The sequence below is a fragment of the Gallinula chloropus genome (assembly GCF_964237585.1).
Source record: "Gallinula chloropus genome assembly, chromosome: 5".
Lineage (NCBI taxonomy): Eukaryota > Metazoa > Chordata > Aves > Gruiformes > Rallidae > Gallinula > Gallinula chloropus.
Genome location: NC_140090.1, coordinates 47,612,119 through 47,629,501, shown reverse-complemented (window position 1 = coordinate 47,629,501; position 17,383 = coordinate 47,612,119). Strand labels below are relative to the sequence as shown.

Genomic DNA, 17,383 nt, shown 5'->3' with positions numbered 1-17,383 from the left:
CCCAGGCACAGAATCCTATTTACACGAGGCCAAGCAAACCCTGACCCATTTCAGAGTATGCAGTAGAGCTTCAAAGCTTGTACAGCAGAAGAAGAAACCAAGAGACAGCAGTCAAGCACAGCCACCAGCACCAGTGCAGAACAAATACCATGGTGGAGACGTCAGGGAAGAGCTGCAGAATGCATACGCAGCAAGTTGCTCTGAAACAGGCAGAGGTAAGTTGGGTACAAACAGATCACCCAGTCCCTCTTTCTTTCCAATAACCACTTCCAACAGAGACGAGGCAGCCAAGTGAAAGACAAGCAGGCACTCGCCCAGCCCTATCCCATCACAAACAGAAAGCGGTTTATTTCCTCTTCACGAGACAGCAAACTCCCACCTCATCTTTCATCCCACAAGACTCCTAAGTAACCAGAGAGTAACAACAAAGCGAGTTTAAATGATTTATTTGACCCCCACACCCCTACAATTGCTGCAAGCCACCCAGCTGAGTGCCCAGCAGGACAGTGGGCATCAGGGCCAGCCTTCTTGGTCAACATTGCAAAATTAGAGATAGTGTTTCATCAGAAGTCTCTTAGCACAGAGCTGCGCTTCCTCTTGCTCTTCAGCCTCTCCTAGGTTCACAGCTCGCTAGCATGATCAAACATGATGTCCAGCCTCAACTAAGTAGGAGCTGGAACCCTCACTGAACTTGAGTGTTCTTTCAGGATGCATGTGCTGGTTTTGGCTGGGAAGAGTAATCTTCTTCACAGTAGCTAGTATGGGGCTATGCTTTGGATTTGTGCTGAAAGCAGTGTTGAGAATACAGAGATGGTTTTGTTATTGCTGAAGAGTGCTTACATGAAGTCACCACCTTCTTGCTTCTTACCCCAGCAGTGAGCAGGCTGGGGGTGCACAAGGACTTGGGAGGGAACACAGCTGGGAGAGTTGAACCCCACTGACCAAAAGGATGTTCCCTACCATATAGCATCACGCTCAGCATATAAAGCTGGGGGAAGAAGGAAGAGTGAAACTTTCAGAGTGATGGTGTTTGTCTTCCCAAGTAACCAGCTCACACAGTGAAGCCCTGGGACCTGGGAAGTGAGGAATGAATTCTTTGGTTTGCTTGGCTTATGTGCATGGCTTTTGCTTTCTCTATTACACTGTCTTTATCTTCACCACAAGATTTCTCACTGTTACTCTTCCAATTCTCGCTCTCCCCCAGCGGGATGGGGAAGATCGGCTGTGCAGTGCTTCGCTGCCAGCAGGGGCAAAGCCACAACAGTGAGTGTGCAATAAAGCCCCAGGCACCACAACCTGATTCAGCTTTTTCTTTAAAACAAAAAGTTCTTGAAGAAGATACCTACGTGTCGCTGGGTAACTTAACACCTGCTAAGCAGGCTCCTAAGTAGGTTGAGACTCCCAGGCGAATATAGTTCAAAAGTACACAGCAAATTGCACATCCAAGTCCCTACTCCAGAATCCATGTTTCTTTTGTTCAGTTATGTCAACGTGCATTTACACCACACTGGAGCAGGGTTCACGTTAGGTACTCTACCATAGAGGCCAAAATAAACGGAACATCGCCTTAAAAAATGGGTAGGACATAATACCGCTAGTCACCTGATAAGGAAGTTTTGGTTTTAACACACTAAATAAGACTTCTCTCATTCTTACTTACTCTTCCTTCTTAGTTTGACAACACTCACCATTCACCCAATAATGCTGTAGTGATGCTGTCCTGAAGTTACCTGCTGCAAAACCTCAAGCTACAAGAAGCCAGAGAGATCCATCAAATTTTAAGGCTAGAGAGTCAAGTCATACCACTTCATACCTCCCTTGAAGTAGTATGGTACAACCACTTCTCACATCTACCTTTACAACTACAGTGCCAAAAGACAGCTGCTACTGCAGTGCACGAAGTGGTTAACATTTTAACATTTAACATACTGCCTAACATTTTAAGGGAAGACAGGGACCTTGTCAGAAACCAGCACCCTGACACATCCAAATCCTCACAGGTGCACAAGCTGAGCACCTCAAGTTGGCTCATCTGACATGTGCCAGGACAAATCTCTTAAGTACATCCACCTCTGAAATATTTAAAATTATTTTTTTACCTTCTTTTGAAATTACCTATTGATATTCCACTTCAGTTTGACAATTTTATTAATCTAAACTACTTGAATTTTACAATCTCCTAGCAGACCCTGCCCCTTACTGCAGAATACTCAGCTCCCACCTGCAGCTGGGACTCCCAACTGATCATTTCAAGGGCACCCCCACCCCCAAAAGTAATTTTAGTCAGATTTATAGTCCCAAATTTCTACAAATAAAGCTCCTTTGCCAGCAACAGGCTCTACTACATGATGAAAGCACTTGCCAAGACAGAGGTAGCTAGCAATACTTCTCATTTATTTTTCTTTAAAATGGGCAGAGAAGAATGGCACCTACTAACAGGAATTTTAGTTGATGGCTTATGATTCTGGGAAAGCATGCAACAGCTTCTTCTATAAGCACTAAAACAACAGCCAAAAAGCTGGCTGATGTTTTCTACCCAAGTTGAGGGTGTTTCAGTTGTTAGTTAAGGTACACTAACATCCAGATAGCTTGTTTGCAATAACCTGTTGACTGTTCTTTCCCAAACCTGTAAGCAGTGTTAATTTGTGCTGGAACACAGGGACTGGGGGGAAAGAAAAAGAGAACAACAGTAATAATGTTAAGAAACCTTGGGAAAACTTTGATCAATGACTGTTTCAGTAAGGCAGGGAAAAAATAACCTGGGCAAGTGGATTCTGTTACCCTCAGTGTGGCCAGCCAAGTCATTTGTTTTGCTTTGTTTTTGAGGTTCTTATATATACAAACACACATATATAAAATAGACACACACACTCTGAAAAATAAATACTCAAAGACTGAAAAGTAATTGCTGTCAAATTGCTCCATAAGTACTGGGCATTACAGGAATTTTAATGAGCATGTTATATACACAGTGGGGCATTCAACATCATACTTAGTGGCCTTTTAAAACTTTTTATGGTTAATCTGGTACCTGGATGATCAAGAACACAGCAAAACATTAATCTTCCACCATATACGCTGGTAATTCACATCTCTTTCCACACATACATAGTCCTGGCTTTATCCAATGTTCTCACATTACAAGCTTTTTGCTTTTTTTCATCTGAAAACTGGAATTCTTATTTTGAGAGACAGACTGAATTTATTTTCCTTTCAAGGAGGCACTTTCCTCAATGCCATACTGGCAGCCCACTAACCAGATCTTACTTTTAAATAAACTTGCAATACACGAAGCGCTCTATTTTCTGCCTAACACCAACACACCGTTCGTAAGTTTACCCATATTCTGAAACATTCATAACTGAAGTGAAGCTAAACCAGCATTTGATCCAGTCTGAAAAGTGAGTGCTCGCATGACCCTCCAGTGCAGCAAGAGCACTGTACTGTAACGTAATCCAATTTAACATACCCTGGATGTGCACATTATAACTACGCATTTTTCCTTTATTTTCAGCCAGATACACTCTCTGGAAGGAATTTCCCTCAAAATCCGGTTGGTCAGAGAACTGGATTTCTTTTCCTGCTTACTTACATAGCATGGACTATAGACTACCCCATCTGTTACCAACCCCTCCCAGCAGTTCCCCCGATAGCATCAAACTGCAATAATGGCCTTTTATTGTCTCCTTTTATGGCTTGTTCTTTATGATTTATTAAAGCAGGCTGCCATTTATCCTGTGACACACAACAAACAAGGAGCATGAGGAACAGACACTCACCAGACTCTTCCAGGTTAACCTCCTACTGCGTAGCATGTCCCTTCCAAACTTTTTTTTGCCACAGAGTGCAAGGACCACAAAAACCTGCCATACTTTCTAAGTCTTAGAGTCCTGCTACAGTAAGCTTTCAGTCATTTAACAGAGAAAAAAAATTAAGTGTTTATAGGGCAGCAGTAGGAGCTCCGCAGATTCTTAGACCCACACTTCATCCTTCACCTCTATCCAACAACTCCTGAAGAATCAAAGACTCAAATACATGCTGCAGTTTTTCACAAATTTGGTCAAAAAGCCATTATTGTCTCATCAGCTGAGGAGCACTGCATGTCCTTCCTTTCATTACAATGCTCCTGTCCAGGCTTGTGCTTTTGAAGCGTAGAGCGTGAGGCAATTCCACACACTGGTTTGGGAACATAAATTTCCTTATTTCCCCAGCAAAACAGAAACCCTCCCAGACGGTTTCTCAGGAGGAAGAATAATGCCAAGGGCAGAAGTGGACTGTATCACAGCACGCTCACTATGTTTGCAAACAGTTAACTGCTATACTTCGGTACCGCTACTTTCTTCTGGAGGTGCAGCAGATCTAGAAGTACCAGACGCAGACACGACCAAAAATAACATTTCAGGATATACAGCTCTGAATGGGGGAGCAACGAAAGACTTGGGGTAATGCATCGCATCCCCAAAGTCAGATGTTAAGGGGAACCATGCATCCTATTTCTCCAAGCTTTCTTCATAGAAGACTGAAAATCAGAACCTTAGCTGGAGACTTGATCATGAGATAAGGATATTTTAGTACACAATAGCGGCAGGATGGCCATCACCCATTCCTTTTTCAGTGGATGATAATCATCTAAATCAAGGCTATAAAAACAGTTAACTGAGTTTACAAAATGGTGTAAATTCATCCTGAGGCAAGGCATGCTTTGCCTCCCCAAACCCTTTCCTTTTCCGTCACTAGCAGAGAACAGTTTACAGAACACGGGCTGCCTTATCGTACCTTGTGCTATATAGGCTGGAAGGGGGCTGAGCTTTATGAGTCAGTTCTTGCAACTCTATGGAAAAGCTTCCATGCCAAAAACACATCTTTCAGGCTGCTGGCTTGGTTATATGCCATGGAGGGGGAGGGAAGCCACCAGAAGTCTTCTGCACTGCCTGAAGCTGCTTGAATACTAATCATACAAGAGGAGAAAAGAAAATAAATCGGGTAGCAACAATAAGCCACAGCATAGGAGTAGCAACAGGTTATTGAGAATGAAGTCAACAAAACAGTGCGGAGATGATTATTGGTAGCAGTCTGACTAGGCATGCTTCTGGTGTGTTTCTTCTCTGTAACCACATAAGCACAAGGAACAATGGCTTCAGGAACAGTAACATAACTGGGCCTTCACCAGCACATATTTCTCTGCTCACAAACTCAAAGACTAACTGTTACAAGAGAGCCAGCAGAAGTTGCACAAGCTGTATTATTTCTGCAGTATGCGAGGTCATAAAGTGACTTAGTAGGTTCTTTAGGGGAAACAAACCAGAAAGACAGGTCACTGCCCTATTGAAAGCTGTGTTATAATGCATCCAGCACCAGCTGAGAACAATTGCGCAGGCCACTGTGAAACCATCACTTCCGAGCTCTCCAGTGCCTGACTCTCACCTAGCTAGCCTAAATCTCTTTTACACACTGGAACTGTTTGTGTCTCTTACATCCTGGCTTTGTTCTCAGGACATGTTACAAGAGTCAGAAACAATTTCTATTATCTACAGTGGTAACAGCTTCCTTGCATTCATATTCTAAGTCGGCCGGGCTTGAACCCTGAAATTTCAGACTACTGCTACAGTTAACAGAGCCATCACTAATTGGCAATGGGTGGTATATGTGTTATCCAGAAGGGCCAGATGACTAATCCTGGGTATCTTCCCCTGATGGTGCATGGGATGAATCAGCTTTCTCTTTTTAAGCAGAGGTAGAAGGTGGCCATAGCTTAGCTGTGACTGGAAGAACCCCGACGCCTTTTCATTCTAGCCCCACAAAATCACCCCTGCCCTCAGGGACAAGGCTACGTAAGGAATAGGGTAAGGTTTGCCCACAACAGCCTTGGAAGCCTTATGATATTGCGGGTATATTATCTGGAGCCATAGCTCGGCTATGAGGGTTCTAATGTGCAGCCACTAAACAAACAGGTGAAAGAAGAAAAAAAAAGAGAAGAAAAAAAAAAGAAGAAAAAGAAAAAAAAATGAAAAATGAAAAAAAAGAAGAAAAAAAGAGAAGAAAATAAAAGAAGAAAAAAGAAGAAAGAAAAAAAAAAGAAGAAAAAAGAAGAAGGAAAAAAAGAAAAAAAAAAGAAGAAAAAAAAGAAGAAAAAAAAAAGAAAAAAGTTAAGCCCTGGGAGTTGTCCATGCTGCAAGACCTTTCTCAGGGCAGCTTTCGGCAGGCAGGACTGAGAGGGGAAGTTGTACTAGTCATATCCCAAGCATCATACTGTCACCATAGTGGGAGAGCAGAAGGGCAACTCAAATAAAAGTTTACAGGAACATTTATGGATCTGTTAAGCCATTACCCAGTTTATTAGCTACTGCCTAGGCAACCTTCAGGACTTCAGCATGCTGTGCTCAGAGCAGGTACACACAGTAGCAGAGGCTTACAGCCCCACCGAGCGAATGTCAGAGAACAGAAGTGAAAGAGCTGGCATCTCAAACTTGTCAAGCAACCTTCTCTCCTGTTGAACGTAAGAAACATGCTGTCTCTTACTGCTAGAAATGCAGCTTGTAGGAAACCGCAGTCACGAAGGTAACTTCAGCAACTGTAAACCCTGTCTTCCTCAGTTTTAAATATTTGCAGCACAAGATCTATCTTTTTGTGCCCACAAAAGCAGATGCCCTACTTGAAGCCTGACATTCCAGCTTCCTCCCCCTCTCTGGGGCGCCAGCAGGACAGCAGTTTCTGCAACGCTACATTCTTAACGTGACAAATTAAGAAAAACCCTATGCTGAAGAGGATAGGTCTTAAACAGGAAGAGAGAGTTATGGTAGCCCACAGCTCTCTTGGGTACAGCCCGAAATGTTTGAGGCAGGGGCTCCATACCAGCTAAGCGGGGAGGTTTTACCTCATACAGTGACCGCACTAACCTTTTCAAAGGATGCTTTTCCCTCAGTTCCCAAATCATCTGCCAGAAGAGATCACTGTAGGAGGCCTGACAGTTTCATCATGTGTAAGCGCATCCTGGCATAAAGCAGGCTGAGGCCAAATACCAAAATGCTCCCCATAAGCAGTCGCCTACTCTTGTGGGTTTCTCAGGGCACAAGTGCAGGCAGTGTACCATAAACATATACTGCCTTTTACCAATTTGTTTTCTTTAATGGAAATGGGGCACATTATATATTATACTGCATTTTCAAACAAGACGATTTTCCTCTTTCCACATCTCTACATACCCCTGCTCCTGGAACTCCTTGAAAAGCTGTACTTCAGAGTGCCTCCGCCTGCCCGCTCTCACTGGGTATTTCTATTTGATGGAAATGATGGATCACCAGTGTAGGTAGTCCTTAAAAACCACAATCCTTTCACTTAATTTTTTTCCCTTCTCTTGCTGTTCCTATCTGTTGAAAACAAAGTATTTGTAACTATTCATGGTTAAAAACAAAAAAAACCTAATCATTTAACCAGATAAGGGTATCAGAAAACCTGGTAAAACACTCCGTAGTTACACAGCCTGTTTGCAAGAAGTGCATGACCTCAGGTACAGGAAGGGAGTTTGCAGGAACAAAACTGAATTATCGTTTTGATTTGATAATTACTCATATTTACAAAGCTCAACAGAAGTGGATATTACTACTGGAAAGTCACACTCCAGTGGTAAGTTAAGCAATACACAGTGAGTTATTAACCATTACTACAAACAGCTCATTCTTCTACTCTGTTTTATCATACAAAGTACTCATGATAATCTTGTCTTACTCTAGTCTTCCCCTCCCTCATAACACAAAACCATGGCAAGCCATTTCCCCATCTGTAGAGAATGACACATATTACCAGAGGTAAAATCTGGTTTACTTGGTGAAGTAATGTCTCAACTAAAGACTACCGATATTTAGAAGGGGTTTTGTTTTTTAACCACTGTACTGAAAATAAGCTATCAGAAAAACAGAAAGGTCAAGTAGCAGCAGCCCGAATAGGGATTACTGGAGAGGTTTTCCAGTTTGCCACTTCGAGACCAGTGAAATTCTTCAAAATCTCCAGCTGCCACCTGCTTCTGAGCAGGCTGACCTACAGATCCCAAATCAGTGTCTTGCCCGAGTTTCATTCCAAAACGGAAGCTCTCCTGGTCAGCAGTCAGCTTTGTGCTCCATAGAACATAACCATTGTTTGCCCAGGGGAAAAACATCTGATGATTCGCTGATGCAGACTATGGCCCTCCGTCACGTTCACACTCAGCAGAAGGCAAATCCAGCCCTTTCAACAGATGGTCTTCTCCAGATATGGTATCTGCCCAGTATCACCCTGGTATCACATTAAATATACCTGGGTTATATTTGAAGTTGTCCATTAATACCTTGTTATCTTCTTTCATGACACCCTGCAACCTCCAGCTCACGAGCAGCCAGACCACACGATGAAATACCGCTTCCCTGTCACTGCTGATTATTGGAAGACACTTTTGCCTCCAATCTGTGACAGCCACTCTCCAGCTGACTTGTGCAGCCTCAACTGACACACATTTATCTTCTTGCCACCATAAACTACAGGGGTTCTCAGCTACTTCAGCTACAGCGGTTTGCTTTACCCATAAGTAAAAAACCCCACTTGCTTCTGGCCCAGGTACTGGGGCACTCATGTTAATTCAGGCCAGGGTAGGGTAGGATGTAAAGGAAGCAGTAACTTACGTATCAATAGACAAAACAGTTGCAAGCACATGGGAAGAAAACAGGTACAGAAATTATAACAAAACCCAAGATTCATCCACATACACTAAAGGGTAACCTTCTGGTTTGATCTTATCAGTGGACTTGCTGTCTAGTCCTGACCAAGCAACAGCCTGAGTTTCATAAGTATTGTTTCGTTTCTGCTTACCTTCTGTACCTGCCTTGTAAATAATCCCTTGTCTCAAAGAGTGGTCAAATTCTCCTTTCCCCCTTCTCTGAAGGCTCATTAGCTTACTCAGAGGTGGTAACATCTCTTTGGTTATAGACCACAAGATGTCTGGAGCTTAGTCACCAGAACAGCTGTTGTTCCCACTTCTTAACAGCTTAATAACCAAAACCCAACAGATTACCAACACAAGGAAGCTTTCCTGTCTTCTCAAGTCAGCCAGATCAGTTCATCGCTGCCCAAAACCCACCAGCACAGCACAAGGTAAACGGCCAGAATGGGAGGAAAAGCCTTCCCCTCTTGTCAGCAACGAGCTATTCCATCAGCTCAAGCTCTAAGTGAAACTGCACCTCACACTGAACAACACAATCCGCAGTAATCCTCATCTTCTAAACACCATATGTAGTGCTTAGATGTCTATATCCCACACATGGTTCCTACCCGAGAGCAAACATGACAGTAGTTAATCATTGAGAAGCAACAAATCCTCAAGACCTTTCTCCTGTACTTTCACCTATATAAGGTACACGTATTTGTCCTCTTTCCCTCCTCCCACAAAAAGGGATTCTAGTCCACACAAAGCTAATCACTTACACACCTTTCCCTTTCTCCATTATCCTTCTAGAACTGCCCAACTCCTTTCCCAAAAGGCTTTTAACCAAAAGAAAAAAAAAAAAAATCAGTGTTGGAAGTGACCCAGCAAGGCCCTAGGAGACATGATTGCAGCCAACTTTGCCAACTAGCACCTAGACCCCAGTTCTTCCACTGTGACAGGGCATGGTACCAACAGCACAGATAGAAACCTCTTTTTTGCAAAGATTGTGCCCAGGGTCTCACTTGGGGCTTGTCACATGAATCTAAATAACAGACAGAGGGATAAAACCTGCGCTGGGAAGGGTTAATGTCAAAGCCTACCCCTCTTACCCACTGGCTTTTGACAATGATAGCATGTCCTCACCAGAGGATTTCACAGAGGACGTAGTAGCCTGGCACTCGAAGGAGTCTGTTCAAGCTTTCTCCTTCTACCGAAGAGTCACTGCTCAGGCTGGATTGCGTCTTCCCTAACCTCATCCAAATGACAGTCACTGAGAAGCCTCGGAAAAATATTTACATTTAGATTTAACTGGCTCCTGTTGAGCTCCTACTAACTCAAGAGCTGCTGTTTTGTCTAGCAGTCCCATCATGAGAATTATGGAGTAAAGCTCGCATGCAAGCACGTTGTTCCCTTCGAGCACACTGCTTAGTCTGTTTTAATGTGAGACATTCCCACAAAATACCTAACTTTTCGGTGATATAGTATCCTTTGAAAGTGGGGAGGGAAGGAAAACAAACCAAACACCACAACAAAAAGAAAGGGTCCCAAGGCTCCTCTCATCCTGCATGAGGCTTTCTAGAGTTCTCTGTACGTAATAAGCCACAGAAAGAGATGACATATCAATCGGATACAGAAAAAACACAATTGACTATCACAGGCAGGTAGGTTGGTAAGATGAAGAGGCTCTACAAACAGTTCATCCTTCTAAGACACCAAGCAACAGCTCTTCTGATTTGTGTTCGTGAAGTTACTGATAAAGTAGACTAAAGATGAGCAATAGAAAAAACACAGTGAACCGAAGTCAAAACAACACCAGTTTCACTTTTTATTGACCTCTTAAAGGAGCTGAGGTTTAATGCAGTGAACAGCTTGAGTACAATGAACCCAGCGATACTTCTAGCAACAAATCAGACTAAACAGAAGTGTAAGACATGCTAAATTTAGATGCAACCAAATCTGAGGCCTTCAGCAACGTGAGAAAGAACGCATCAAGCACACCACCCTTTAATCATAGATGGAGACAGCACAAGGCTTCTCAATGACATCTTAGATGCTGTGAAAACCCCGTTGTTCCCACAAGCAAGTAAGCAAGCTGAAATCCTGTGAGGTCTGACATCGGGAAAGAAAGTTCTAGACAGCACACAGATACCATCACAGGATTGTCAGTGACTTACCACTCAGATATTTTGGTTGCACCTTTTCACCTGCAACAGTAAGGATGTACTTCCACATGAATCACACACATCATTCCACAGCTCCTGACACCACCCAACCCTCACCTTGTTGTAGAACTCCTGCTCCCTGGGACCGCGAGGTGGTGGCTGCAACTGCTTCAAGACAGTCCCATCTGGATGCTGCAGTATACCTAGAAGACAGCATTTCTTTCAGGGCTTATTTTTAAGAAACAGAGCTTTTATTTTATTCTTTTTTTTTCAGAAACAGCTAACACACATCAGGGACAGCCTGTTTGCTCAGGTGTACTGCTTCCAGTATGTGCACAGTAGAGTCGAAATCAGCAGCTCCTACATGAAACCCTTAGCAGAGGTTTGCTCCCATTCCTCCTTTTCTAAACATCACGTGATTTCCTGGGTCAAATTCTGCTCAAGGTCAACATAATACTTGGATTTGACATTAAAAGTTCCACCCAAAAAACCCCAATCATTCAACTAGGGAAGATTACATTGACACTCCCTTTTTAAATAACTGATAAGTTGTTTTTCCAGCAATGCCAAGAAGTCAAAGGAGCTGGAGACAAGTTTAATGCATATTTCTATTTTAGTTAGTGAGAAACACGTCCCATGAATTTATTTCTATACTAGTGGCATAGAAAGAACACTCTTCTATGGCTAGAAGTAGCACCCCCATAGCACTGCACGCCAATCCCGCCACTAATTGTGCCACCGGTATTTGTAACGCAACACAGAATTTCACCTCGGCCAGGCAACCATCTTCAGCATGCCTGCACCAAATAACCCCAAAATGCCCTCCCAAAACAGCCTTAGTGACTCTCTAACCAGCAAGATTGCTGAACAGCTGCGTAAGAAATACCACTGAGTATCTGAGGTTTCTCAAGAGACGGATACGGGCAAGAATGGAGAAAAATTAACTGCCTCCCTGTGAAACATGCTCTAAACTTCCAGATCATGAGCTGCAAGGGGAAAAAGAAAAAGGCACTTCTGGAAAAGAAATTTTCTCCTAGGATTTATTCATACTTTTTCAGATCGCAATTTATTTTGTTTAGAAGGAAAGCAAAAATGCCAGCTGCATCCAAAACACATTCCATCTCCAGCTCACCACTTGAGGAAACATGGTAAAAGGAGCCAGGAGCTTTGCGTCCCAAGAAGAGTTTGCAGTTGTATCAGCAACTGTGTTTTCACCTTTTAGAAAGCATTATCTCTGAACGGGTTCTGTTGCAGAGTCTTAGAAACTGAACAAAATCTTCAGAGACCAATACACTTACTTTAGAACAGCCACCAGACTTTGGAAAGTTGTCTCATTAGCTGGCTGTACCAATGAACAAAGAGTGGTTTTAAAAAATGCACATAGAACAGCTCTCAAGCCAAGCTGCCTGCTAAAAACTACATTTTTGTACTCTTACCCAAAACTAGAAAAATATTGCCACACAACAGTGTGCAGACTACCATAGCATCTGCGAGACACACCAGCTTCTCTCTTCCCGCACCCTGAGCTTTGAATGTCAATTGCTAACAAACACAACATTAAAACCAGGGTTTGTAACTCATCCCAATCTCTGTGTTGGCTTTGATGACAAAACAATCTACAAGGTAGAAAAACAACCAAATATTGCTGGAAGTAGAACACAAACACTACTGAACTGCTACACATGACTTGAGAGTTCAACATAGCCTGACTCTGTCTGCAATTCCCCCATCCTCTGGGTTTCTTGGGACTACAGCACCTACTCTGTGACTTGGGGTGACTGAGGCAGGACTGGAAACCAAAGACTCTGGTCTCACCAAGACAAAAACTCCAGAGCCTTCCCTCCAATCCACAAAAAGCCACCAGTGATACCATACCTGCACATGGACATTTGTCATGATTTTGTTCTGCGGTTCCTGAGGTTTTTCAGCACAGACAGGGAAAGGTATTGCTTTAATATATGTCTACAAAACTTAATATTTCTAGAGAAGCAGCAGAACTATAACAAAATTAGAATTCTGAAACTGCTCACAAACATTTTGCTATGGCTCTGCAGGCAAAGCATGCTAGCATTCTGAAACTCAAGCCTACTGCAGAAGTAAGTAATCCATATGTACGCACTCTTACAAATAAACAAACCCACATCCAATCCACATGTTTCATGAAAGCTATAGGCAAAACCTGTTCTGCACAAACACACCCAACTTTTACTTTAGAAAAGCTCCCCTAAGGGGATCTAATAAGGACTGATTGGTATGTATGTGCCACCTTAACCTCTGCATCAGGAAAAGAGCAGCCAGAGTCAGAAGTAGTTGTGATTTGCACGACCTAGCAAGTCACACCCAACGAGAACAGCTCCTTCAGCTCCCGAATGCCACTCACTAATGGCTTGGGAACCTCCAGCACATTGCAGGTACGAGTACCAAACCACAGCCAGGTGTGGGAGGCTCTACAGGGCAGCATATACCATCACCTCCTGTCTCTCTCCACCTGCCTATGGAATGAAGCCACAATTCAAGGTGGTTACCTTACCTACTACACATGCTTTACTCTGTTCCAGGCCAAGCACTACTGCACACAGCATTCGACAAAAAGTCAGTTGTGACGTCCAGAAGCTGAGGGTCTACATGTACATGTGGGGACACTGCTAGAGCCCTTTCTTTGCACAGCAGAGGGGAAATAGAAACGTTATTCAGAAGGGAGTGAACCCCGTGGCAAAAAGGTTAAGGCAAACATCAACAGCAAGAACAACAAAGTTAAAAAAATACTCTTGATTCCTTCAAGGCCCCTGCATGTTTGTACATGGGGACAGAAGGGAGGCTGAGCACAAAGGACAGCAGTGACACACAGGAGGAAGCTGGGCAGAGCAAGGCAGACTCTGAGCTTGAATTGGTAAACACCTCAGATACCAAAACCAGCCAGGTACACCAGTACAGGTGTGTTGGCCATGTCATATGCACAGCAACAGAGGTATCCTTACAGAAAGGCGCACTGTAAGGATATAGCTTTGGGCTTTTGAAATGCAAAAGGTTCAATGGGGTAGGAAAGCAAATAGAAAACAGCAGGAAGGGTGACTACAGTAGGAAAAGGCAAAAAAGGCAACAGAGAAGGTAGAAAACACACTGGTCTTTCCACATGTACTGAAAGTTCTCATAGATTCTGGCATACAGATTGTCTGTGATGTTCCTTACCAGCGCTATTAGCAACTACATACATCCTAACATTTGGCCACTAGCTTCACAACAATGGGGAGCAGCAGTGCAGCATTATACATGACCCTCTACCGTTAGCATCTTGACAACCTGCACCACTACATACAACATCTGCAAGGAAACAAACCGAGAAGATTCGGTTACCCCCCCCCCCAAAAAAAAAAAAAACAAAAGAAAAGAAAAAGAGAGAGAAAGAGAGAGACAGACAGGGAGAGAGCATGAGCTGTGAGTGCCAGAGCAGCTTTGGTCTTCACTTGAATACAAAACTCAGTTTCTGAAATCATCAGTCATGGCAGTACTGCTGCAGGAAAATCTTGGTCTTGCTCATTACATGCAGTGGAGTTCGCTTCCCCTAATCCATTTGAGCTGCACCCACAATATATGCCAATCACCCCTGTTACCTTAGTCCATCCGCAATAATATCGACATGCCAAAGGTGAGTCTCTCCCTGAAGTCAGTCTTTTCTGTTGAATCCCAGCCCACGTTATGATACACAAACAACAAGGAGGTACAGCTCCAAGGACCCAACACACCTCCCTCAACATTTTATTGCACCTGTTGCAGCAGGGGCAAGGGACAAGGATTACTTTGCTGTGGAGATTATCAGCAGCAAGACAGGCCATGGACGCAGGCTGTAGATAAGACAAACTCACTGCCATTAGTGCTGCAGTTCCACTCGCTGACAGTTGAAGGAGTTATAAACTTCTGCAGAGGCAGGTCCTACCCACAGGGTTCAAAGGCAATAGTCAGACAGTGGTTTATGGCTACTCTTGAAGGGTACACTGAGATGAATGGGTGTATACCTTAGATTTGTCTCGGAGGCTGGAGTTACACCAAATTTGCGTCCCAAAAGGGTGAGAAATGCCATTTGGCAATGTTAACTTGGCCACTCACTCTGGCTCTGAGCACTGTCTGCATTAAAAGGCACCTTCATCAGAAGGGCCAACACCCCCCTCCTCAACCTGGAATTAAAACAGCAATGTAAAGCTAGCAGAGACACGCTTCCAAACCACTGTATCCTCACCATGTCTGTATCACCAGACCACTTACTAGCCCTTGCTTCAGGCTTACTCTCTCCCATTCTTCCCTTTAGATGAAGCATAGGTTTGACACACACCTTGAGATCCACACGCTGTTATCCAAACTCCTGCTTTTGAGGTGACTGCTAAACCGGAGCCAAGTTAAAGAAGCCCTGTAGCCTAAAGGTGCCTGTTCCCTCTCCTGCCCCGACGAGCCATTACCGGTTATGAAAGCCACCGGTGACACCGCGACCCATCGCAGCGCACCGGGGCAGCTCTGCCAGCCCCTCCGGCCCTCGGCACGGACCCCGGCCACGCGGCCCGACCCTCAGCGCCGAGACGACCACTGACCCCCCCCCCCGCCCCGCCCCGCTGAGGCCGGCGCCCGGGGGCGAGCGGGTGCTGTCACCTCGGGCTTGGAGGCGGACAGAGCCCGAGGCGACCACCGCGGCAGGGAGCCCTGCCCGGCGCTCCCGAGGTACTGTGTGTGCGTGTCCCGCCGCCCGCGAGTGGCTCACGCCTGTCACTAGCAGCACCACCACCCTCCCCCGCCAGCAGCAGAGCTGCCGGCCGCCGCCAGCGGGACGTGAGGAGAATTGAAGACAGACCCGCCCCACCACAGCCAGGTTTGAAAGAATTAAGACGAACGGGAGGGCGGGGAAACCCCCTCACGGGCGGCCCAGCCCGCTGCTTCCCCCCACCACGGCCCGCCGCCCCTCTCCCCGCGCCCCCGCCGCCGCTCACCGCCTTTATCCTTGCCGTACATGTGCCCGGCCACCTGGTGCGACAGCGGCACGCAGCCGTTCAAACCCCGCCGCCGGTCCCCCGCCGCCGCGGGGTCCGGGGAAGCGCCGAGCGCCGGCTGGGCCGCGGCCTCCTCGGCTTCGCCGTGCCTGCCGCCCGTGCACCGCCCGCGCCCGCCCTCGGGGCGCCCCGCCGCGGGCGGCGCCGGCCGCGGGGGCTCCGTGGCCATTTCCCGAGGGTGGAGAGGTGGCGGCGGGAGGCGAGGGGCGGCCGCGCTGCGGCGGCGGCGGGCGGGCGGGCCTCAACGGGCGCTGCGTATAGGGGTGCGGGCGGCGAGGGCCCGCGGCTCCATCACCCCGCGCCGCTCCGCACGGCGCCGCGCCGCCCACCCCTCCGCTGAGGCAGCGACTGGCCGTGGCGCCGCCCCGCCCCGGACGCGGCTCCACCTCCCTATCCCGGCCCGCTGCTAGGCGGGTGTCGCCGCCGACGCGGCTGTGGTGGTGGCGGCGGTGCTGCCGAGCGACGCGCGGCCCCGAGAATAGGCCGCGCCCGGGCCCCGGCGCCCCGCTGAGGCCGGGGCGGGCAGCGCCTGGGCGCCGCGGCCACTTGCCGACGCAGCAGGGCCTAGCGCGCCCCGCCCCGCCCCACCCTCGTGGGCATCCCCGCGCCGCTCCCGGGCCGGGGTTCGCTACCTCCGCTCTCCCGGGAGAGCTGTGTGGTGGCAGGCAGAGGCTCCGCCGGGTCCCCGTAGCTAAAAATACGCCCCAAACCCGCTTCACTTTTATCAGTTTCCCGGCATCCAAGTACATCAGAGGGGTTGGAAGCGAGAGCAAACTAAAGCACGTAAATAGGATCAGACCTTTAAAGTGGGTAAGGACCTTTGGAGCATCCCTGCCAAACTCTGTAAGTGCTGCTCTTGATTTGAGATGGGTGTACCAGATCAAAACTGGATAAGAGATTGGTTTCTAATCCAAATTTTAGCCCCCCATGGGTAAGAGGAAGTTTAATCTAGCTGATCTGTGGTTTTGCTATGGTATCCACCAGTATCAAGTCATGTTCAGCATTAACAGGATGAAGGAACCAGAAAACAAAAGTAACAAGATACAAAAATTAATTTTAGCAGTTGCATGATGGGCCTACAGGCTTTATACAAAAGGGGCAAGATGTCAGGAATTGGCGTTGACATCAGAGGAACAGCAATGCAGCAAGCTCAGTTGTTAATGCTCTTTCCTCATCCCAGAGTTGGGAGACATGGCAGATGGTTTGGAGAACTGGATAGTCGTTTGGGGTGTTTACTGGGAAAACTGAAGTACCAAAGGGACAGGAGGGTTGCAGGAAAAATCTGAGTATTGAAGAGTGAGAGGAAGGAGCATAGCATATAAATTATCAAAACTGTTTCGTTATTTTGTGGCTCACGGAACAATTTGTTTCACTCTCTTCTCAATAGGGTAAGATGAGGAAAACAGCAGTAACAACTCAGCAGGATCCTTCCTGAAGTAACGAGGCTGGTCAGAAATGTTATTCTTCCTTCTCGAGTATCCTCCTCTGACCGTTCATAAATGCCCAGCCCTAAAGAT

The 17,383-nt window shown here is 46.1% G+C and overlaps 1 protein-coding gene across 1 annotated transcript in view; it reads right to left on the bottom strand.

Moving 5' to 3' along the window:
• IPMK (inositol polyphosphate multikinase) overlaps window positions 1-16,035 on the bottom strand; it is a gene marked incomplete at its 5' end in the record, with an annotated part of 39,159 nt that extends 23,124 nt beyond the window's left edge. The window contains 2 exons of the mRNA XM_084265575.1: window positions 10,951-11,036; window positions 15,807-16,035. Coding sequence (XP_084121701.1) covers window positions 10,951-11,036; window positions 15,807-16,035 — 315 coding nt within the window. The remainder of the gene's footprint in view (window positions 1-10,950; window positions 11,037-15,806) is intronic.
• Window positions 16,036-17,383: the final 1,348 nt, after the last annotated feature.